This window comes from Tiliqua scincoides, chromosome 5 (genome assembly GCF_035046505.1).
Source record: "Tiliqua scincoides isolate rTilSci1 chromosome 5, rTilSci1.hap2, whole genome shotgun sequence".
Classification (NCBI taxonomy): Eukaryota; Metazoa; Chordata; class Lepidosauria; order Squamata; family Scincidae; genus Tiliqua; species Tiliqua scincoides.
In genome coordinates, this window is record NC_089825.1 from 115833299 (window position 1) to 115857479 (window position 24181).

Consider the following 24181-nt stretch of genomic DNA (forward strand, 5'->3'; position numbering starts at 1 on the left):
GAAAGTGATGAACTTGGCTTCATTGAAGCTGTCGGGGAGCTTCCTGGCCAGGAAGGCCACGGTATAGCTCATAATAGCCAGCAGCCCCATGTAGCCCAAGACACAGTAAAACATTGTCACAGAGCCCTCATTGCATTCCAGGACCATTTCTTTAACCACTGAGTGGTAGTCAGCGTCTGGGAATGGGGGAGATGTTGCCAGCCATAGTACACAAAGGTCAGCTTGGATAAGAGAGCAGCCAAGAACAATGGAAGTTGCCATTTTCTTCCCCACCCATTTTCTCATATTGCTTCCTGGTTTGGTGGCCATGAAAGCCAGAACAACCGTGATAGTTTTGGCCAACACACAAGATACAGCCACTGAGAAAACAATACCAAAGGCAATTTGTCAGAGGAGACACACCAGCTTGTCTGGCTGCCCAATGAAGAGTAAGAAAGGAAGCAGAGCAGGAGGGAGATGAGGAGAGTGTAGGTGAGGTTCTGGTTGTTGGCTTTGATGATGGGAGTGCTGTGATGCTTCATAAATGTTCCTAGCACCAGAGCTGTGATCCAAGCAAGTAAAACAGATGAAATGTCTAAAGTCATCCCCAAAGGATGTTCTTGGTTTGGATAGTGATCTTTTTGACATGTGGTGCAGGAATCCATGTCTGAAAAGAGAGGAGATTCCATTTCAGAGCAGATTCTGTTATAAGATAGTTACCATGCAGTTGTTTGCCTTTTCCCTCAGAAGGAAGTGTTCTGCCAAATTCCCAATCCAAGCTCTGCCTGGAGAATTATGCCCACATTTAGCTAATTAGCACCCCTTTTGTACCCAAGATTGACTCTGGTTCTGCCCTGCAGTACTGCTGGACCCCACCACCAGGATAGCTTCGCCTGTTTAACCTACAGAGGTCCTCCTTCCTGCCAGCAGCCTGCCGCCACTACAGCAGCCCCTTGGTTCTCAGCAGGTCTCAGCAGCCAAACACCAGTCTTAGTGTCTCCAGTAGTTTCTGCTCCAGCAGCTTCCAAAGTCCATTCACACATCAGTCCATCAGCAGTCCATTAGCCATCAATTCCTCAGTCCATTAATCCAGTCTATTCTTCCTCAAGCTTTCCTCCTTCTGCTGCCCACAGGAAACTCTACCTTCATCAGGTGCTTTTATGCCTGATGGCCTTATTGCCTTCAAGTGGCTGCAGCTATGCAGCACACTCTGCTGGATGCCCAGGCCTTACCCTTAAAGGGGCCACTGCTGATACCACATCTACCTCCTCACCAGATCTTCAGAAATTCCAATACAGGAAGCCCCATTGATTTTTAGTTGTACTCACTCCCAGTTCAATGTGTATATGATTACATCTACAAGCTGCAATTCTAAACACACTTCATTGAATAAAACTACTTCTGAGCAAATATGCACCCACATTCCTCTTTTATATGTGCTTTTGCTATACAAATTCTCATGTATCTATCTGCACATGTTAAATCTATCCCTTTTTATCCATACCAAAATTTTCATTATCAAGTCCAGGAGAGATATGGGGAAAAAAGATCTACCTCCCATTTTGCTCATTTCATGCACCTTCCCTGCATTTGATTCCAGAAACTGAGAAGGGGACAAATTTGTCTCATGTGCAAAAGGTGACCCAGGTGTTTGGATCAAATTATTTCTTTTTTTTTTTTTTTTTTGGGGGGGGGGTGCTCCTGTGGACTTCAAGGGAAGCACTCTTAATGACCCTCAGAGGACCAAGCAGGTCTGGGAAGAGGGGCCTTCCATGTAAGGCACACTGCCTGATGAGTAGCGCATTCCCATGCTTTCAAGCCACATGCATTTTATGCTCCTTATCACAGTGAATCTCTTTCTGTGCTGAGTTTCTACTAATTACTTTCAGAATGGAACTTAAAGAACAGAACATGGTGAAAACAAATCATGGGAAAAGTGGAAAAACCGGTGAAATGAAAGAGAGTTGCTCTTAGTTTTCAACTAAAGTTTGAGGTGCAAAACCTGTTTATGTGATGCTGCTGAACAATTTTTCATTGTCGACTTTAATACTTTATTGATGCTGTGTAATGTTGTTATTAAATGCTATTTATTCTGTTTTAGTGTGTCATGCATCTTTTTCATGCTGTTAGGCATTTGAGGTGATTTGGGGGTGAACTTCAAATGGCTTTGGAATGAGTTAGAAATATTCCCATTGAAATTAAAGCAACTATTGCACTTGTTCTCCAGATTTTCACTGTATGGGCCGATCACATAAAAAAGGGGCAGAAAGATGTTCTTCAAACTGTTCTACTGATTATTTCAAAGGTGTGTAAACACATTAGTTCAAACTAATTGATGAACAGGAATACATTTAGGAATACTAACAGACCAACAATCTCTGTGCCAAGGAAAACTGTAGACCATTACTGACAGTTATTGCAAGCTCTTTACCAAATAGACATTTTTCAGCATAATTATCTTACTCTTGACTGGATATATGACAGCAGTGGTTCCCAAACTGTGAGCTGCGGCTCCTCAGGAAGCTGCAAAAACCAGCCAGGGGAGCTGCGGAATCCTCGCAAAATACCCACCACCCTATACAATGTGTAGGATTGTCACCCTAATGGAGAGCTGTGGCCAATGGGAGTTACCAGTCAAAAAGTTTGGCAACTACTGTGCTGGAGTCAGTCAGATCTTGATAAAGACAAACTCCACCTGTCTGGCCAGCCACCTTCCCTTCAGGACATGGGATTCAATCGTAGCAGCAATATGGCTCATCTTCCTTCTTTCTCTTGTGGGAACCACGACGGCAATTGTCATTACAGAGAGAAAGGGGTGTCACTTGGCCATAGAAAAGATACATGAGTTGTTAGCACTCAAAAAACAATGAACACATGAGCTTGGCTCTTGCGGATTCACCATTTGCCTTGTGTGAGTGGGTCCCACCTCAGCCTCTGGAGACCAGCTTACATCCAAGTACTGGCCTCCTTATTGCAAAGTCAGCGTGAGAGTGCTTTACGGCACTTTTGCAATGGCGATGGACCAGCGCAAGGGACTAGCGTCGGCCCAGGGTGCCTTCAGGATTGTGCCCTGGGGCAGCTTGGGAAATGGGAGATAGGATCTGGCAGGTGTTTTGCCACCAGGATCCATCCCCTCCAGTCCACTCACCGTCCCTCCCCTCCTCTCCCTGCTCTGAAATTTCCCTCTGCTCTCTTCCCACAATATGCACTGATTCTTTACTGATCAGCCTTGGCAGCACTTCCGGGAGCTGCTGCTACATACGCTGTTTCTCATTTGCAGTAGTGGCCCAGAAACACACAGTGGTAGCACACCTTTTGAGACACCACAACGGGGCTTGCATTGCTGGAATGTGAGTTCTGACAGTGCAAAGTCCGGTGTGTTTGGACCATTAGGGCCCAATCCTATGGTCCACACCACGCCTCCATGGCATGGACCACAGTGGCAAAGGTGCCGCAAGGCACATTTGTGGGGCTTACTGTCGGGCTCCCGCTGGAGGTGGCTCAGCTCCAGCTGGTGCTAAGCCACCACCTGGCAGGCGCCCGCGTTCCACACCTCAGCAGTGCCTGCGACCGCTGGGCTGCAGAATGGCAAATGGGGTGGAGACGGGGGCATTCCGCAGAGTGGGGAGGCCAGTGTGATGTGGGGAGGGGGCAGGGAGGCCGGTGTGAGGCGGGGAGGGGGCATGCCAGAGGCGTGCCTGGGGGCGGGCGGGAGGAGGATCCGCGGAGCTCTGCTCCACAGGATCCTAGCTGCTCATGGAGGCTGCATGCCTTACACAAGCGCCTTTACTTTTGCGGTGCCCAAAGGGTGCCACTAATGACAGTAGCCCCATTGTGGGGCTGCCTCCCTTACCCTGGGGAAGGGGAAGAACGTCCCCTACTCCCAAGGTGCTTCCAGCGGTAGTGCGGTACCACCTCCAGCAGTAGCTGGATTCGGTGGCAGCCCTCGTGGTACCGCCGAGCGGGGGCACCCCAGGCAGCTCAGGATTGGGCTGCCCGTTAAGATTGGGCTGTTAGTGAGTTGCAAAAAACTGAACAAAAATCAGTGGCTAAATTTTCAGTAAATATGGAATCAAAAATACTGAGAAACGAGAGTGAGAGAGAGAGCTGGTAGTATTTTTGCACAGCAACTGAGCAGACAAAGCATATAGATCATATTTCTCTGGTTAAAGATGATGAAAATATAATGCTACTCCTAACAAATTCTAATTCTAAATTATGTAGGACAGTTGTGGACCTAGCATAAGGTCCAACGGGGCAAAAGCCCCAGGTGCCAACTGCTAGGACCCTGCAGAAGCCTCTCTGAGGCTACCAACAGGGGTGGAAACTTCCAGTTTTCCAGAAGCACAGTTTATAGCGCCGGGGAATCTCACAGACGTTTTTTCAGACGTGAATGACTGCTCCAAGTGCCCAGAACAACAATATCAAACAGGGCCAAAGATTCCTGCATTCCCAAGATGGTAAACTTTTTAAGTTATGAAGAATCTTTGGGGACAGGTTTAGTCAGTCTAGCAGACTGAGGGAGGAGGAGCTTCGGTCTCAGAGGGGGAGGACATGTTTCACCTGAGCTCCATCTAAAAAACTTCTTTTCTCCTGTTTATGTGTGCCTTATTATAACTTATTCTATTCTGTGGCACCTCTGAATGTAGGTCTGCAAGCCAAGTGTTTTGGTTTGCAAATGTCCTTGGTGGGGATAAGAAATCAGTGTTTATCTGTTGGTATGAAGAAACGAAGCAAGCAAGAGAGAACCAGCCCAGCTGCCTCCGGGGAAACCGTCCTGAAAAAGAAACGCAGCCTCAAGGTTTATAAACAGCTGCTGCTATCTGAATGCCCACTTAATCATGCAAAAGTGAGTAAGACTGTGGAATTAACTTCAGAGGGGGTCGAGGAGATAGAAGAAGGGAGTCAAACATTAAGTCATCCTGGAGAGAGGAGTGAGACGCCATTATCCTCCGGTGTTTTCAAGGGGGCGGTGAAATCCAGCTCAGTGTGCAATGCAGCTACCAGCACAGACAATTTGAAATGGATAGGTCTCAAGGAACTGAAAGCCCTGTCTGGTAAACAATGTGCTCTTATCTCACAAACTCTGCTTACTATCTTTAGAGGCCAGCAGGCTATGGCCTGTAAGTTAGAGGCTTTGTGTGGTCAGTTGAAAATACTCACAGTGAAGGACAGTCCTCCCTGTGTGGTTGACATTCCTGTTGTTTCTTCAACATCGGAAGTGAGGATGGGAAGAAGATTGCAACCTTGCAAGATCTCCCTCTCCATTTTTCAAAGCCAGCTAAACTATGGCAGATGGCACAAAAAATTCAGAGCAAAATTTTCTCTGAGCAGTCTTTTACGCTGCGATTTGCACGAGGTGGACTTGCAGAATGTGACCAGATTAAGTTCTTTTCCCAATTGGCAAAATATCCTGTTGTCTTTTTGACAGGATGTTATACCTCAAATGCTTCTTAAGTCATCTTCTCTTTTACATCGTTTTGGAATACGACCTAGGAAAGTCTACTATGAACCTCCCATTATTGCTTTCACTCAATCTCGGGGAGTTAGACATCCCAATACAGTCAGGGCAGAGGTTTCTCCTATTGGGCCTAGGACTTTTGAGCATTTGGATTCACAGCTTTTAGACCCCACTTTTGAACTTCAGCTGAAAGAGTCCTTTTCAGAGCTAGCTTTGCTAGAACAGGAGCATTTGATTTCAGCCTTGAAGGAGCTGGGGCAAGACTTTCAAAACATACAAGACACATCAGCTTCTACTCCATTCCATAAACAGGATGTTTCTCCAGAAGATTCGATGGAAATGGAGGTAGCTGCGAAGCAGATACCTGCTCCTAAGATTATTCATCCAGACCTACAGTGTCTAATGGACTTCAAAGAACAGTCTATGTTATTTTCTCTTTCTTCAACTTCTCTGTTGCTCCCTTCTCAGGTTGGAGAAAATACCCTGGAAGAAGTAAAGTCTGTGTCTGTTGCCCATGGTTCGATGCTCTTGTCTGCACAAAGTGGATGTCAAACCCCTGGAATAATAGAAACTGACGTTTCACTGCAAAGTCATCTATCTAATAATTTGACTATGTCGGAGGTTGTTGAACCTTCATCTGGCAATGACCAAACAATTTTGGACTGTTCAGCTCAGTGTACTCATCCCTCTCCAAAAATTGCAAACTTATATCCTGTTGTGGAGTTGGGCTCAAGCCTAGTTGGGATTCAAAGAGTTTCCAATGGGGTTCCCTGTAGAAATGTGGGGGCTGTGACCCCGGTACCGAACCCCTGCGTGGCAGCCGATATTAGTTTTACCATCTCCTCTTTTGCAAATAGTCAGGCTCCTTCAGCAGCTTTTTGACCTGAGTGCAGCCAATGAACTTAATCTTGTTTCATGGAATGTGGCGGGGTGGGCGGGGAAATTTGGGCAGTCTGATTTTTTTGATTTTGTCAAGAAATGGGATGTTTTATGCTTCCAGGAAGTCTGGCTCTCCTCTTCCCCCCCCCCCAACTAGATGGCTTTAGAGCTTTCTTAACCCTGGCGGTCCCTGGTTTGGGAAGGGGCAGACTTAAGGGGGGATTACTTTCATTGGTTTCTACGAATTTGTCCATTGCAGTGGAATCCTTGCCCACTTTTGACCGTTATACTCTGGTGGTAAAACTCAATTTACAGCTAATTCCCTTAATTTTGGTAAATGTGTACTTCCCACCACTTGTGGGTTTAGCCACTCTAAGGCAAATATGGATCAATTTTGAGAAACATCTTGGGGAGATCCAAGAGGCTAATCCTTCTGCTCAGGTGGTCATTTTGGGGGACTTTAATGCAAAAATGGGCAGAAATGATTTGGAACTTGTTATGAAATTTGGAGCTTTCCCCCCACCCTTTTCAGACCCTCCTCCATTGCACAAATGGGTATCCAATGACTGTAGGTGTAATCGCCAGGGCTTATTTTTGGCCCAATGCTGCATAAAGCAAGATCTAATAATCCTTAATGGCTCATGGCCAGAGGATTACCCAGCAGTGTGTTCCTTTTGGAAGGGGACTAAACCCTCACTTCTAGACTACGTGGCTATTTCTAGGTGGTTGCTACCGGATTTGCTGGATTTTAGGGTACTTAGTAGATCAGAGAGTGATCATCTCCCTTTATTGCTCAAATTTTCAACAGTTGAGCAGTTTAAGTCAAGAGAGATCCATCACCTTTCTGACCATTCAGGTCCTGTGACAAGTTGTGTGAAATGGACCAGTCATGTCAGTGCTAAAATTCAGGGGCTTTTGAGCTGTTAGCGGGTAATGGGATTCAGAGATGCAAATATAGCTAAGGAAGGTGATCCTTTGTCATATTATAATAATGTTGCTGCCTTAAAACCTTTTTTAAGTAATTATACGCGCAACAATATTAGTCTGAGAAGTAGATCTTATGAATGGTACGATTTTGTATGTAGGATCCTGAAGAAGCAGGTTACCGCTGCTTTGATTATGGTGAGAGAATCTCAATTGGAGGCTCATTATGCGCACTTAAAAAAATTAAAAAAACAATTTAAGGAAACAATTAAATTTAAGAAGGAAATCTTTATAAAGAAAAATTGGGAAGATTTAATTAGTGCGGCTAACCAGAAAAATACATCTCTCTTTTGGTATATAATTAATCCATTACTGAAAGTGTTTCCCTCGGGAGCCTCAAATCATATCACGGCATGAGAATGGGTGGAACATTTTCAGGGCATTTATATATTGAAGGAACCCCCTTGTCCAGTTTTAAGATCAAAATTATTAGCTGAAGATCTCCCATCTTGGGAACCTGTAACCACTGAGGAGATTGTCTCTCTTATTAGGAGAGTTAAAAGTGGAAAAGCTCCAGGGGAAGATTTTATTAGATTTGCTTAAAGAACATCAGGATTGGTGGGCTCCAACTTTGGCTGCCCTTTTTACGTATATGGATGAAACAGCTTTTGATTGGGGTTGGGCGATTATAGTTCCCATTTATAAAAAGGGAGGTCATGAAATTCCCTCAAATTACAGGCCTATCAGCCTGCTTAATGTTATTAGCAAACTCTACACTCTGCATCTGAGAGAGAGACTGTTGGCCTGGATGGAATCTCAAGACATTATAGCCGATATTCAGGCAGCCTTTTGCCCTGGAAGATCACACCTTGATCAGACTTTAGTGCTACAATTTCTTGTTGAAAAACATCTGGCCACTAGGGGTTCTAGACTTTTTGCAGCCTTTGTTGATTTCAAGGCTGCTTTTGATCTAATCCCTAGATCAAGGCTATGGGATAAGTTTGCAACTTTGTCCAGTGATCGTCGATTATTGCTGCTTATGGTTAGCTTGTACAGCAATTCTGGCATAAGGATTAGGTGTTCATCTAATGGTCACTTAACGAATCCAATCTTGGTTAATAAAGGGGTTAGACAGGGTTGTGTTCTTGGCCCCCTTTTATTTAAATTTTATATAAATTCATTGATTACTTCTTTTGATGATCTGGCTTTACATCCTCCAAAGCTTGCTGATCGTCATGTCCCTGTTCTGGCATATGCAAATGATGTGCTTATATTATCAAGAACACAAGTCGGCATGAGGAGGGCTCTTTGCCATCTAGCCCTGGTTAGTTCACAGGAGGAATTAACTATAAACTCTGATAAAACAAAGGTGCTGGTTTTTGCTAGACGTTATAAGGCCTTTCGATGGCTCTTAAATGGGAAACCCATTGAGCAGGTTAAAGTAATAAAATACCTGGGGGTGATAGTTCACTATCAAGGAGGCCGTCTGGCCCATAAAAACTATGTTGGTCAATCAGCACAAAAAAACATCTAGTGCCATTTATTGTTTTTATTCATCTAAAGGTGCCAAATTTTTCCCTGCGGCTTTAAGGCTGCATACTGCCAAAACTAGGGTTCAATTGCTCTATGGTTCTGAGATCACCCCATATTTAAATACTAGGTCTCTGGAGGTGATCCAGACCAAATTTTTGCGTCAAATGATGTACGTTCCCTGAAGTGTGCTGAACACTGTGGTTAGGCTGGAATCCAGTACCCCAAGTATAGAGATATCAATGTGGCTAAATGCCTTACATTATTTCTTGAAGATTCTCTTGAGACAGGATAACTTTACTTATTTGATCCTTTCGGATTCTTTCATAGGCACCTGTGAAAGAAGGTGCTTGGATCATTTCAAACTCTGCGATCTCTCCCCAGAGTCTTTAATGATGATGAGCCCGGGAGACGCAAAAGAAATATTGCATCAGAGGTTGGTGGACCTTGAAATGAGATCTTGAAATGAAATGGGCAGGAGGTCTGGTCTAGAGGGTAGAGCCTCCGTCTGCCTGAAGATAACATCCACAAGGTCGCCAGTTCGAGGCCACCAGCACCTTGAAGCAGCTGACAAGCTGAAGCCGAGCTATTCCATCTGCTCTGAGCGTGGGAGGATGGAGGCCAGAGTGTGAAGCCAGATCGGAATGAAACACCTGAATGTAGTGGTTCTTGAAAGAAAGAACCTTCTTTCAATTGTAAAAATCCCTATTTAATAAGGGATTTGGATAAGCCTGCCTATGTAAACCGCCTTGAATAAAGTCTTGAATAAAGACCAAGAAAGGCGGTATATAAATACCTATTATTATTGTTATTATTATTATATTATCTGTGAGAGCCAGTCTTTCTGTGTATGTTTTTCTTGGGGATCAAGCTTTTGTACTTTCACCTGCCAGATATTTTTATAATATTGTTATTCTTAAATTTAGGATTGCTTTTACCAAAGCTAGGTGTAATGTACTTTTATCAGCAATTCTTTTGGGGCGCTACGCAAGGCGTCCCTATTCAGAGAGACTGTGCCCCTGCCCTCAAAATGTGGTGGAGGCAACTGCTCACATTGTTTTGCAATGTCCATATTACAATGATTTGAGAGCTAAATTTATCTCCCGGATCTTCGGTACTGAAATGGGGATGCAGGTGGAGGAGCAGCTTGCTTTTCTGCTTTCTGACGTATACTCAGATATATCATTCAGGGTTGCCCACTTTTGTTATGCTGCACAGTTGGTAAGAAAGAAAATTGAGAGTGTAAACCTCTGATTTTATGATTTTATATATATGTAAAGGGGTGTTGGTTTTAATTCTGTGTATTTTGTCTTGTTGTCTGTGTTTAGCTGGTCGGATGACCGTAAATAAAGTATCTGAGCTGAGCTGAAATTTAATCCAGCAAAGGCAGAGGTGCTGCTGTAAGGAGAAACGACCTGGATTTGGGGAAATAGCATGTTCTGGATGGGATAGAACAAAGTGTGAAGATCAGACTTGCAACATGAGGGAGGAAGGATCCTGGATCTGGTTTTGCTCCTGCATAGCAGACATAGGGCCCAATCCTATCCAATTTTCCACAAGTGCCAGTGCAGTTGTGCCAATGGGGTGTATGCTGCATCCTGTGGTGGGGAGGTAGTCACAACGTCCTCCTCAAGGTAAGGGATATTTGTTCCCTTAGCTTGGGTCTGCATTGCGGTTGCACCGGTGCAGTAACGTTGAATAGGATTGGGCCCATAGCCAGCAGTGCTTTTGTGGAGTAACACCCAGTGTGCCAACCACACTCCTGTCTAGCTAGAGTAGATCTGACCAGTTTCTCTCTCTCCCTCCCACGCACCCCCAAATTAGATTACTATAACATGCTGCATGTGCACCTATTCTTAAATACATTGAGAAGGTTCAAGACATTGAGAAGGTTCAAGTGGCCCAGAACACCAGAATGAAAATGTTACTCTATTCCAATGTCTCATTTGTTCAGTGGCAGATCATCAATTAATGTGATGCAAGTTCCTCAAATATATATTCTAAGGAGAAATATGCTCTAATTCTCCCATTTCTGAACCAGACCCTGCCAGTTTCTGTGTGTACTGCTGCCTGCTGCCTTGGTTATTTCAGAAGACAAAAAGAGGGGAAGCCATTTCGCTGTTACGATTGCATCCCATGTCCAGAAGGGAAGGTTTCTAACCAGAAGGGTAAGAGATGTATCTTATAACCCTCACTACAATGCCTTATGATAAGGCATCTTTCCCAGGCCTGTCTTATAACCCTGGGAAAGTTGCCTTGGATATTCCTGCCTATATTACAGCTGAGACCAGACCACACGGGTTAGATGGAAGAGGCAGATTCCATGTGTAGAATTCCACGGGCAGCCCAATCAAAACCTTGGCCTGAGCCTGTGCAGGCCCCCTGCGCCAGTTCCCCAGGGTCCCAAACAGATCATAAGGCCTTGAAAATGTGTAATGAATAGCAGAATGTACTTTATTTTAAATCAATCAATAATGCAAATGTCTTTCTGACTGAGGGGACAGCAGGCCATGGGCACAAGAACAAGCCTTTAGTGCTCCAGAATTATCTTAGAAGGGACCCAGAACGAAGCAACGTGAGGTTCAGAAGCCACAACTTTTCAGATGCAATGGCAACCAGTTCATCACAACTGATCCCTCCTGTCACCGAGCCCTGGCAGAACCCTGTCTCAGACTGGAATCGTGAATCAGGTGTGTATGGAGAATGCTGGAGCAAACTGTGTCCAAATCTCTTCATTTCAGATGCTGATGATTGTTCTGAATGCCCCGATTATCACTATCCCAACAAGGACCAGGATTCATGCATTGCCAAGCACACAACCTTCTTGTCTTATGGCGATCCTTTGGGGGTCGGTTTAGCCAGTCTGGTCATTTTCCTTTCTGTGTTGACAGCTTTGATCCTTGGAACCTTCATTAAGCACCACAACACTCCTATTGTCAAAGCCAACAACCGCAACCTCACCTACGCCCTCCTCCTTTCCCTCCTGCTCTGTTTCCTATGCACATTGCTGTTCATCGGACACCCCACAAAAATGACTTGTTTCCTTCGACAAACTGCGTTTGGCATCATCTTCTCTGTGGCTGTTTCTTGTGTGCTGGCAAAGACCATCACGGTGGTTCTGGCTTTCATGGCCACCAAGCCAGGAAGCAGGCTGAGGAAGTGGGTGGGAAAAAGGCTGGCCAACTCCATTGTCCTTTATTGCTCCCTTATCCAAGCTGTCATTTGTGCTGTGTGGCTGGCAACTTCTCCCCCATTCCCAGATGTTGGTGCACACTCTGAGAATGAAGAAGTCATACTAGAATGTAATGAGGGGTCTGTGAGTATGTTTTACTGCGTCCTGGGCTACATGGGCCTCCTAGCTGTGATCAGTTTCACTGTGACTTTCCTGGCCAGAAAGTTGCCAGATGGTTTCAGTGAAGCCAAGTTCATCGCATTCAGCATGTTGGTCTTCTGCAGTGTTTGGCTGTCCTTTGTTCCAGCTTACCAGAGCACCAAGGGGAAATCCATCGTAGCCGTAGAGATCTTCTCCATCTTAACCTCCAGTGCTGGGTTGCTGGCTTGTATCTTCTTCCCCAAATGCTACATTATTGTGCTGAGGCCTGAACTGAACAACAGAGAACAACTAATTAGAGGAAAAGTTGAAAAGAATAAAATTGAAGGTAGAAAGAAGAAAAGTGACAAAATAGAATACAGTTTGTTTACTGAAAAGAGTTACATGCTGCTCTTCTGTCTCTAAGCGACCAGCTGGGGGTACACTAATTAATGGACTGAGGAAATAATGGCTGATGAACTACTGGAACTGCTGATGGACTAACTGACCAAAGGACAGATGGGTGAATGGACTTTGGAGACTGCTGGAGACACTGGAGATTGGTGTGTGGCTGCCACGCCCAAGGACGTGGCACGCTGAGGACCAAGGTGCTGCTGTAGTGGTTGGAGAAGCGGCTGGCAGCAGAGGGAAGGAAAGAGGACCTCTGCAGATTGAACAGGCAAGCTACCCAGGTGGTGGGGTCCAGCAATCTTTTTGCCAAAATGTTATATAATGGTATTGAGGCCTGAATTGAATGATAAGGAGCAGTGAATAAGAAGAAAAAACGAATGAAAAATTATGATGTGTCAGCCTGCACTTGGAATTTTTCTGAGAATATTTCTCTCTTTTTTTCCTTAGTTCTGGTGTCTTGAAAAAGGCGTTTTGGACCTGGCTGATTGACTGAAGTGCCTTTCACTCTGGAATCTTTCTGGATGCCTCAACAGCATTCAGTACCATCAACCATGGTACCCATTTTGCGGCTTCATCACCATCTCATCATCATCAATAACAATAAAAAGGCTGCTTGCATTTGTGTGATACAGATTTGTATTTTAATCCTGCTCATTCTTATTTTATTTGTTTTCTTGTTGTCTGCTACTTTTAGTTATTGAGAAGAAAGCAGGATAAATGGACAATAAGAATGTTTATGGGCGCAATCTGAACCCACTTTCTAGCAGTGGCATAAGGGCATTGCTGCTCCGAGGGAAGGGAACAAACATTCCCTTACTTTGAGGAGGGCTCTGTGAGTGCCATCCAACTGCAGGATGCAGCACACATCCTATTGGCACAGCTATAACAGGGCTGAAAAGTTGGTTAGGATTTGGGCCTAAATTGTCTAAATTTAAAAGAAAAAAAAATCAAGATTTCAAAATTAAAAGAAAATAAAAATAAAAAAAGTTCCATGGGCTGTAAAGCACCATACTCCCATGTGGTGGAGAAACTTGTATTACACTTAACCAATGTTTCAAACCTCCGATATGGCATCAAGTGGAAGTGGTGATCTTTCTTGATCTTGGAGTTCTTGACAGATCAGTTAGAAGAAACTCTGAGTTGGAGGCCAGAGACTAACCATTAGACATAAGAGCATAAGAAGAGCCCCCCCCCCCCCAGATCAGGTCAAAGGCCTATTTAGTTCAGCTTCCTGTATCTCACAGTGGCCCACCAAGTGCTTCAGGGAGCACACAAGACAACAGATACAACCTGCATCCTGGTACCCTCCCCTGCATCTGGCATGCTGAGGTAACCTACCCTTAAATAGGAAAAGATAGATTCAGAAGTCCTGAATGCCACAACATGCTCACAACACTCACACCAAACATAGTAGGAAGCGGTAGAAACACTAAGGGCGCAATCCTAACCAAATTTCAGCACCAGCTTAAGGGCAATGCAGCTCTGAGATGAGGGAACAAAATTCCCTTACCTTGAGGAGGCCTCCATAACTGCCACCCAACCGCAAGATGCAGCACATGCCCCATGGGCACAGCTGTGTCAGTGGTGTAAAGTTGGTTAGGATTGGGGCCTAAATGTGTTGTTGGTCTGACTGTATGTGAGACACAGAAGGCAGTGGTGGGATTCAGAGTGCTGAAGACCAATGTTGGCTATCCATATCTGCTGGAACATAGCTTGCTGAATTGCGGGGATTTGCCAAGGCACAGCAATCTCCTAACTCAAAGGTGAGTACAAATGCTGGAATGGTCTTCATAAGCACACTCAGGAAGGGCTAGGCAGTAGCACCAGCTAGGTTGAGGAGCATGGCAAGAGTACTAATATTGCTTTTCTAGGGGAAGACTTCTTGGAAGGCATCTCACTGGCTCATAAGTTGCAGCTTCAGGAAGCACTTGGAGGAAAGGTTGCTCCAACCTTTGAGAGGCAGGATGGTACAGTGGTTTGGGTGTTAGATCTGATCCATGTTCAAAACCCTGCTCAGCCTTGACACTTCCATGACACTTTCATGATCTTGAACCTGTCTAATCTAGATCTAATCTACCTCAGAGGGCTGTTGTGATGACAAAAGGAGGAGCTATGCACACAATTCTAAGCTCCTTGGAGGCAGTGGTATAGAAATGTTAATGTATTATTATTATTTAATAATAATAATAATAATAATAATAATAATAATAATAATAATAATAATAATAATAAAAAACACCAGTTCAGTTTCCCCTACACCAGTGTTTTTTCAAACTGGGGCGTCGCAACGCCATAGCCTAAGGGCCCTAGGCTCTTCCCCTTATTGGGGGGAAAGGCAGAGACGCAATCCCTTGGATCACACCTCTGATCAGGGCGCAGGGGTGTGTTTCCACTCACCCCCCTAAAGTAGTCTCCTGGAGGTTGGAGGGGCCCAGCACCAGCCTCAGCAAAGCTCTCCACGCAGCACAGACCCCTGCAGAACTTCCAGTTTTGCAATCGAGAAACAGGAAGTGGTCACGATTGCGTTCTGCAGAGGTCTGTGCTGCGTGGAGAGCCTTGCTGAGGCTGGTACCAGGCTCCTCTGACCCCCGGGAGGCTGCTGCAGGAACGGGTGGGTGGAAGTGCACCCTGTGCCCCTCCACGCCAGAGTGATGCTGGGCATCATGTCGCTGCCTCCCACCCGTGCAAGCACTTACAGGCTCTCAGATTCTCACAGAGAGTTTGAGAAATACTGCCCTACGCAAATATGTCATCCTATTCATTTTGATGTGGCATTCTCTTGTCGCTCAATCCCATACCATCTATCTCAGTGGTTTTCAACCTTTTTCATCTCCGGCACACGGAAAGGCATTAAAATTGTCAAGGCACACCATCAGGTTTCTGACAATTGACAAGGCACACCATGCTGCCAGTGGGGGTTCACATCCCCCATTGGTCCTACTAATAAATGACCTTCCCCCAAATTCCTGTAGCACACCTGTGGACCACTCCTGGCACACCAATGTGCCATGGCACAGTGGTTGAAAATGACTGGTCAAACTGCTTGCTTCTGTCCCATGACTGATTTGGAGAAGACTTGTGTTTACAGATGGTAAACATGTTTCCTTCATCAAGGCCACAGATGAAAAAGAGACAGGTGGAACTGCTCCTTCTGTAATTATCCAGATGACAGTGATTACTTCAGCTCCTTGTTTAACCCCATGGAGGGTCAATGATCACTAGTTAACTATAGGCCAAAAGAAAATAGAAATATCCCTCCTACAATGCAGATTTGTGGCTAGGCCCAAAAGATAGGCAAGATTTCATCCTTCTGATCTTTGATAGATCAGCCTCCACATCAGAATATGAGGGAATGACCATTCAAAGCAGGCACTGACTATAGTGTACCCTTGGAGTCTGTAGGTAGAACCTAGAAGCAAAGATACCTTTGCCTTCAGGGAACCTTTGAATACGGGATGGTAGCTATAACGGTCTTGCTGTTCTTCATGCTGTTGCCCCGCGTGGGCTGCAAAACTAATGCGGTGCAGTGCAATACTGGAGATCCTGTCTTTGCTCTTCGCAGCTACATGCATTCTGACAATCTGGTCATCGGTGGCATCACCTCTCACATCTTCATGCCTACTGAGCCAGATAACTTCAATGAACATCCTCGTCAGTCAGTCATTAGTGAAACACTGTGAGAACAATGCCTTTTTCTGTTCTTCTCTCTGTGTGTCTGTATGCTTGTGTATGTCATATTGTACCTCAGTTCTACAGATGGGAATTAACCTCGCTAGGTTGATTTTATATAGTCATTTATTTCATTCAAATAATTAAAATTCAGGTTAAAGGAAGGATACAAGATAAAAAAAATACCTGATAGCAACCTACAAACCCCCCCCCCCTTCTTTAAATGGCAAGAGGGTGCAGAAGCACATAAAATCATCAACAATAAATGAGGGACATTAAAATTCTAGTCATTGGAAAGTTTTTACGGCTCTCATAAATCTAGATGCAAAATTCCAGTGTCAATAGTACAGAATTGATTCAGCCAAGATCCAGTGGGTTGGCAGTAGCCACTTAGCAAGTCTTCACCTACATTCATGGTTTTGTGTCCAATCAGAAAGAAGACCTAAAGTTAATTGAGGTAATTTCATTTATTGAAGCAGATGCTCTTGGTGGAGAGGAACTCAAGGGCAGTGATTTTGTTAAGTCCAAAATTGACCTGTGATACAGGATGTGATTCTCATTGTAGTGTAATAACAAAGAACTACCAGCATATCCTGGCTTTGGCATTTGCTGTAAAGGAGATCAATGCAAACCACCAGATCTTGAAAAATGTCACCTTGGGCTTCCGGATCTATGACAATTATCACCTTGCTAGGTGGACCTTTCAGGCTATAATGGAACTTCTCTCTACACAGGATAGATTTACCCCCAACTACAGGTGTAGCATCCAGAACAATCTGATAGCAGTCATTGGGAGTCTATACCCTGAAACATCCCTCTACGTGTCAAGCATCCTATCCATCTACAAAATTCCACAGGTAGATGTCTGAGTGTAACATGGCAATGCAATGATATGTTCAAGTCTAAATTTACTCCAGGGGTGACTTTGTGGTTTGGAAACAGAGACAGATATATTGAGTACAAACTAGGATGTCACATATTTGTTGAATCCTCCTTGTTCATAAATATTTGCTAAAGACACCAATGCCAATTAAAAGTGTCAGGGTGCAATCCTAACCCCTTATGTTAGTGCTTTCCAGCACTGGCATAGCGATGCCAATGGGACATGTGCTACATCCTGTAGTTGGGTGTCACTCACGGAGGCCTGCTCAAAGTAAGGGAATGCTGGTTCCATTACCTCAGAGCTGCATTGTCCTTATGTCAGTGCTGCAAAGCACTTCTGACTGAAAACCATTACAAATCATTTAGATAAGTTTTATTTTTCACTCTTCTCCCCACTCATTCACTTATTCTTCCTGTAGTTCACATATGGCTCAACTCCGATGAGAGATAACTCTGAACCCCCTTCCTACTACCAGATGGTTTCAAGTGAAGCCTACCTATATCAAGGAATTATTCAACTACTCCTGCATTTCAAGTGGACCTGGGTTGGGGTCCTTGCTGCAGATGACGACAACGGGCACCGATTTGTACGGGCTGTACTTAAAATGTATCCTCTGAGTGGGATCTGTGTTGCCTTCATAGAAAGAATAATGCCAGTTTCTGTTGCTGAGATTTATCACCTTCTGAATCTGATGATAAGAATATATCATCTTTCAATGAGCAGCATTGCTAATGCAGTGCTTGTGTATGAAGAACATATATTACATTTCCGATTGTTGCTGCATTTACCAGAACTAGAATTCGTGGACACAGAACCCAAAGGTAAGGTCTGGATTATGACAGTCCAAATGGAGCTCACAGCCCTGCAGCTCCAAAGGAGTTGGGACATACAAGCCCTTCATGGTGCTCTTTCTTTTGCTGTTCACTCAAATGAAGTGTTTGGATTCCAAAATTTCCTTCAAACTAGAAACCATTTCTCCACCACAGAAGATGAATTTTTGAGGGATTTCTGGGAACAGGCTTTTGTCTGCACATTTCAAAATCCATTTGGTGGCGAGGAAGCTGAGACACTATGCACCGGGAAAGAGAAACTGGAGAGCCTTCCTGGGGCTTTCTTTGAAATGAGCATGACTGGCCACAGCTACAACATCTACAATGCTGTCTATGCTGTTGCCCATGCGCTGAATGCCATGCAATCAAGCAAACCTAAACACCAGGCAATGGCGGCAGGGGCAAAAATGAAATTTCAGGATCACCAGCCATGGCAGGTAATAGTTTGATGGGACACAGATACAGCAGAGGGCAATACCTGTGGGTGGAATAGCATGTCTCAATGTATTCAGAAATTGTTACTTGAGAGGGTTCATCGGGTATATCTGGATAAGTGATTTCATGTAGCAGTTTATGAGACTTTTGCATGAGACCCTGGGCTCCTGAAGTTAGTGTGCTAGATCAACCACTAGTTTCCACTGTGTAAGGGTAGCTTAATATGTTGTCCATTGACATCTTCAGGGAAACTCTGAGCTTTCTTTTCTAATCCAGCTCCACCACTTTCTAAAGAGAGTGTCATTTAACAACAGTGCTGGGGACAAGATTTCATTTAATCAGAATGGGGAACTGGTAGCTGGCTTTGATATTATCAACTGGGTGACTTTCCCAAACCAGTCCTTTCAGAGAGTGAAAGTTGGACAGATGGATCCTCAAGCGCCCCCTGACAAAGTGCTCACCATTCATCATGATGCCATCATATGGCCCAGCAGTTTTAACCAGGTAGGAGCTGCCTCAGGTAATTGGGAAAATCTCCCAGTGCTTAACACATTTTTATGCATAATTTGAATTCCAATGGAGAAGCACAGGGTTTTCAATATTCTTTGAGTATGTCCTGCTACGTCATTTTACTGCTTAGCTACAGAAAAACTTTAAGACCTAAGAAGACACTGAATGTCCTTATCTCATGCCTTAAGCACAAAGAGGACAAATGCAATATGCAGTCAGTCATAATATGATGACTACCAGGTGTTTTTCATTCATTTTGGAATGAATGAAAAACATCTGAATCAGGCCCACTCCATGCAATTTTTCTTACTATTTCATTTCAAACCCAAAGACTTATTAGTGCAGACGGTTTCCAGAAACCCATTCCTATCCATTAGTTCCACATTTTGGATCCCAACCCCCATTCCCAAGCAGCATGGAGCGGCTTCAAGTCAGTCCGCTCTCCTTGGACTTGTGCCACCTCCTGAGCCACTGCAGTGGCTTACCTGAGGGTAAGGGGAAGAGTTTCTCCTTACTGCTGACTGAGCCACTTTGGCATCCTATCTTGTACTGGATACAGCGCAAGCCTCCTAGCTTGCCTGTTCCAGCGCAAGACAGGATCGCACTGCACATAACACTGAATAAATAAGCAAAGTGGTTTTGGTCCTGAACCCCTCCCTGAACTCAGATTGATATTAGATGCTTCTTGTTGTTGTTTTGTGTTGACAGCAGCAGAGCTTGGTGACCACCATTTTATTATGCCACACTGTCCTGGATGTAGCATTGTTCTAATCTAGGCCACTGTTGGAGAAAAATGGCAGCCAGCGGAAGACATCTTTAGTGTGGTGGCTACCATTTTTTTTCTCCCACAGTGACCTGGAGCAATGCTAAGCCCAGTGCTAAGCTCTTTCCAAGAGAAAGCCAAGCATACACATCATTCCACCAGGGAAAGGGAAATGTGTAAATGATGGGTAAAAATGCCACTCCCTTCCCCACGTTCTTTGCCAGGTTCTGCTCCTACATGTGACTGTTGCGAGGGCATCACCCAATTGGCTGTCAGGTGAAGGGGAGGTGATTAGAGTGTGGCTATTCAGCATGTCAACCTCTACACATCATTCTGGTTCTGGCAAGTCAGGACCCAACCCATCCATTTGTTTATCCAAGATTAGCTGGTTTCTGTTTGAAGCCTGGTAGGAATTTTTTGCTTCCCTCCTGCTTGGCCTAGAAATGGAGTCCCCCACCCCACCCCAGACAGTCCTCATGAGGAAACATAACCCTTCGGCTCCCCGCCTGCCTGCCCACCCCAAGGATCGCCCTCCGCCTGCCCGCCCTCCCCCCACCCCGGAACACCTCCCTCCTGTCTCCTTCCCACCTCCTCCCTGTCCACCCCTGAGCCTTGCGTCAGCTGAGCTCGGCCAACACAAGGCTTGCCCCACAAGTCACCGCAAAGGCTGAATGCAACCTCCGTGATCCAGCACACCCCTGTGCACTGGCACAGCTTGCTCCTGAGGAGGCATAAACATGCTTAACTCATGGTTAGGATTGTGCCCTTACTGTGTTGCTGTTTAAATAATATCTATGGAGAAGTAATAATGGTTCCAACTTTGTTGTTGGTAAACCACCATCCAAAGGCTCACTTGGTCAAACATCAATCAACTAACGTGATGTAAATTCCTCAAATACATTTTCTACATACTACTAGACTAAGTTTTCCATTTACGAACAGGCATTGCCCCTCTCTGTATGTACTGCCAGCTGCCACCCTGGTTATTTCAGAAGACAACAAGAAGAGAAGCCATTTTGCTGTTATGATTGCATCCCATGTCCAGAAGGGAAGGTTTCTAAGCAGATGGGTAATAAATGTGCTGTACAAATATATCAAAAATTTCAGATATAATCCAGACATTCCTGGTCACTGCCATACATCCCGTGCAAAAATGCACAACAGTGTAATGTAAACAAATGGCCACTGAAACATGCTATATGCACAGAGCATATGCTGCAACATGCCACACACAAACATGTGTGATACTGCCACATGAAAACATGCACCACAAGAGACCATGGTCTATTCCAACATACAGCAAGTTTACTGCTTGCATGACATGACAGTTAAAGTGAGCACTTGACATTGCAATTCCCATGCTGTTTTTGTGGGTGCATAAACTCACATGTAGCTTCACCTCTCTCTCTTAGACTGAAGGTCACAGACATTGACCGGGGCGGGGGGGGCGTGAACATTTATGACAAGGTTGCTTTATGATGGTTAGTGGAAGTCTTTGTTGCTACCATGACAACTGAGGGACTGATCCAGTGCATGGCCACACTACTGTGTAATGAATAGCATGGAAAAGATGTGGGATTTTGCTTAAGAACAATGATGAGGGTCCTATAAATGTAAAAAAAAAAGAAAAAAAGAAAAAAGGGCACTTCCGCAGTTTTTGTCGCAAAACCGGAAATGCCTTTTTTCGCAATTACAGAGGCTAAGGGAGCCATCTGCAGGGCCCCCCAGACCCCCGCACTCCCCAGGACTCCACCACTGACTGGAGGTAAGCAAATTCACACACCCCCTCCATCCCTGGCAGCAGCACGATCCTGGGGATCGCATTGCATTGCATGGGGATCGCATTCCCCTGCCCCAGCAAATACTTACATAGTTCCCTCCTCCTAACAAGAACTTTGGGAACCACTGCTATATATACAAACCCGTGACTGTATTTTTACTTATTTCAGACATGAATGATTGCTACAAATGTGCAGATGACACCTATCCAAGCAAAACCCAGGATTCATGTATACACAAGGACATCAGCTTCTTATCTTATGAAGAAACTTTGGGGATCTGTCTAGTCTGTGGAGCTCTTTCTTTTTCTTTCTTCACAGCTCTGGTGCTCGGACTGTTTATGAAGAACCACAACACTCCCATCGTCAAAGCCAACAACCGAAGCCTCACCTACATTCTTCTCACCTCCCTCCTGCTTTCCTTCCTTTGCACGCTGCTATTCATTGGACGCCCTGAGAAGATGACATGTCTCCTCCGAAAACCTGCTTTTGGAGTCATCTTCTCGGTGGCTGTTTCTGCTGTGCTGGCAAAAACCGTCACTGTGGTCCTGGTTTTCATGGCCACCAAGCCAGGGTCCAGAATGAAGAAATGGGTGGGGAAAAGACTGGCCAACGCCATTGTTCTTTGCGGCACACTTATCCAAGCAGGCATATGCACTGTGTGGCTGGCCACCTCTCCCCCATTTCCAGATGTTAATAAACACTCAGTGATTGAAGAAATAGTGCTGGAATGTAATGAAGGGAGTGTGGAAATGTTTTATTGTGTCCTGGGCTACATGGGCTTCCTGGCCACTGTCAGTTTCACTGTGGCTTTCCTTGCAAGGAAACTACCAGACAGTTTCAATGAAGCCAAATTCATCACTTTCAGCATGTTGGTCTTTTGCAGTGTTTGGGTCTCTTTTGTTCCAACCTACTTAAGCACAAAGGGGAAATATCTGGTAGCTGTGGAGATCTTCTCTATCTTGGCATCCAGTGCTGGTCTGCTAGTTTGCATCTTTTCTCCCAAATGTTACGTTATTATTTTGAGGCCTGAGCTAAACAGCAGGGAACATTTAAGGAAGAAAGTTTTGGAGAATGCAAGAGTTTAACTGTGTTAATATGCAGTCCTCTATGTGTGTGTGTGTGTGTGTGTGTGTGTGTGTGTGTGTGTGTGTGAGAGAGAGAGAGAGAGAGAGAGAGAGAGAGAGAGAGAGTGATAATGTGCCTATCCTAGAATTTTATCTTCAAGAGTTTACTTCAACTTTAATTTGGGTTCCAGCCCAAAGACACAGCAGACCTAACCTGGTCACTTCAGTACATGTTCCTTTGCTAGTAGATTCCACTGTTTGGCTTACTCTTTAATAGGTGGCTGTAATGTTGCAGTCTTCACATGCTGGATAAAATTAAATCATTAATAACTGCATTTAGGCCTCAATACTTATAGGGCCTTTTGCTGCCAGAATCAGACTCAGGGAAACAACAGTGGAAGGGGAAGAAAGTGAAAATGATGTTATTCTTTGGGGGCGGGTGGCCCATGCCTTTGTTTCATCCCCAAAGTAGTGACCTTATCGGGAAGATACTCTTTAGGGTTGGCTATTTAGGGTCATTCAGGCACTAGCATCAGGCTTGCAGGAAATATTCCAATCATTCAGAAATACTCTCTAGATATTGTTTCAAATGATAACCTCATCCAGGTACAACTAGATAGAATATGGGTGTGGGAAATTGGTCATGGGTCACACTATCCTTCTACTGTATAAATGCATGTGTTTACCTTCAAGAGGGCAGTTGAAGCTAGGCAGTCAAGCACTCTTTGGTACTGAGGAAGCTGAAGGAAGACAGATAATGTCCAAGAGTAAATTTTCCTCCACAAATAAGTCAAATTGTACTCTCAAGAAGATCATTCTTATCATCAGACAGCAGTCAGCACCAGACACAAAAGGCACTCTATCAGTGCATCAGTGTGTCATTACTTAGATGCAGATGCCAACTGATGAGGAAGATAAATTAATGGGAGAGGCAGGAGGGGTGGCTGGAGGGTGGAATGGGGGCAGGGAAGGGGAGAATTGAGTCTGGGAGAGTAGGGGTTGAGCAGATTGCATCTGGCAGGGGGGCTGGATCAGCATTGCTAGAGCCACCAATATCCTAACCCCCATCCTGAACCTGACCCTGCTTTTTAGCTGGCATAGGTCCAAGTAGAACCCCACATGCCATAGAGACTTACTTCCAGGTAAGGATGCCAGATGCAAGGGAGGACACCAGGATGAGGTCTCTTGTTATCTGGTGTGCTCCCTGGGGCATTTGGTGGGCTGCTGTGAGATACAGGAAGCTGGACTAGATGGGCCTATGGCCTGATCCAGTTGGGCTGTTCTTATGTTCTTAAGGGAACATATATTCCCTTACCCAGAGGAGACCTTCGTAACTGCCCCCCAACCGTAGGATGCAGTCATCACCATTTTGATGTGACTGCATTGAAGAGGGGGGAGTGGATAGGATTGGGCTGTTAACCAATTGTTTCCTTTTCAGACATGAATGAGTGTTACAACTGTACAGAATAAAGCTATCCAGACATATCAAGAACATTTGCTCTTTACTGAACCTTTGCTCTTTCCTTTTCTTTGATCCTGGAAACCCTGAACTATGAATTGGGGATTACCTTCCCCTTTAATTATTAAAAGAACTAAATTCATTGTTTTTCTTGTCATCCCCTCCCAGTAGAAAATGAGTAATTAGCTAGTAGCCAACCCAATACTACTAGATGAGTGGGTTGTTTTTAATATACCTAGATACATTTAGAGGCCAGTCTATGGAACAGGAACAGACAAGGCTGCATCTTGCTG

At 44.8% G+C, this 24181-nt stretch overlaps 2 protein-coding genes across 2 annotated transcripts; both read left to right on the forward strand.

Moving 5' to 3' along the window:
• Positions 1–4699: 4699 nt before the first annotated feature.
• Positions 4700–12509, forward strand: LOC136653328 (vomeronasal type-2 receptor 26-like). Its single transcript, XM_066630238.1, has 4 exons — positions 4700–4828; positions 5411–5932; positions 10815–10941; positions 11515–12509. The coding sequence occupies exons 1-4, from the start codon at positions 4700–4702 to the stop codon at positions 12507–12509; spliced, it is 1773 nt and encodes a 590-aa protein (XP_066486335.1).
• Positions 12510–15949: 3440 nt separating this feature from the next.
• LOC136653329 (vomeronasal type-2 receptor 26-like) lies at positions 15950–22450 on the forward strand. Its single transcript, XM_066630239.1, has 6 exons — positions 15950–16170; positions 16729–17020; positions 17465–18313; positions 18588–18815; positions 20527–20653; positions 21534–22450. Exons 1-6 carry the CDS (start codon positions 15950–15952, stop codon positions 22448–22450), a joined length of 2634 nt encoding a protein of 877 aa, XP_066486336.1.
• The last annotated feature ends 1731 nt before the right edge of the window (positions 22451–24181 follow it).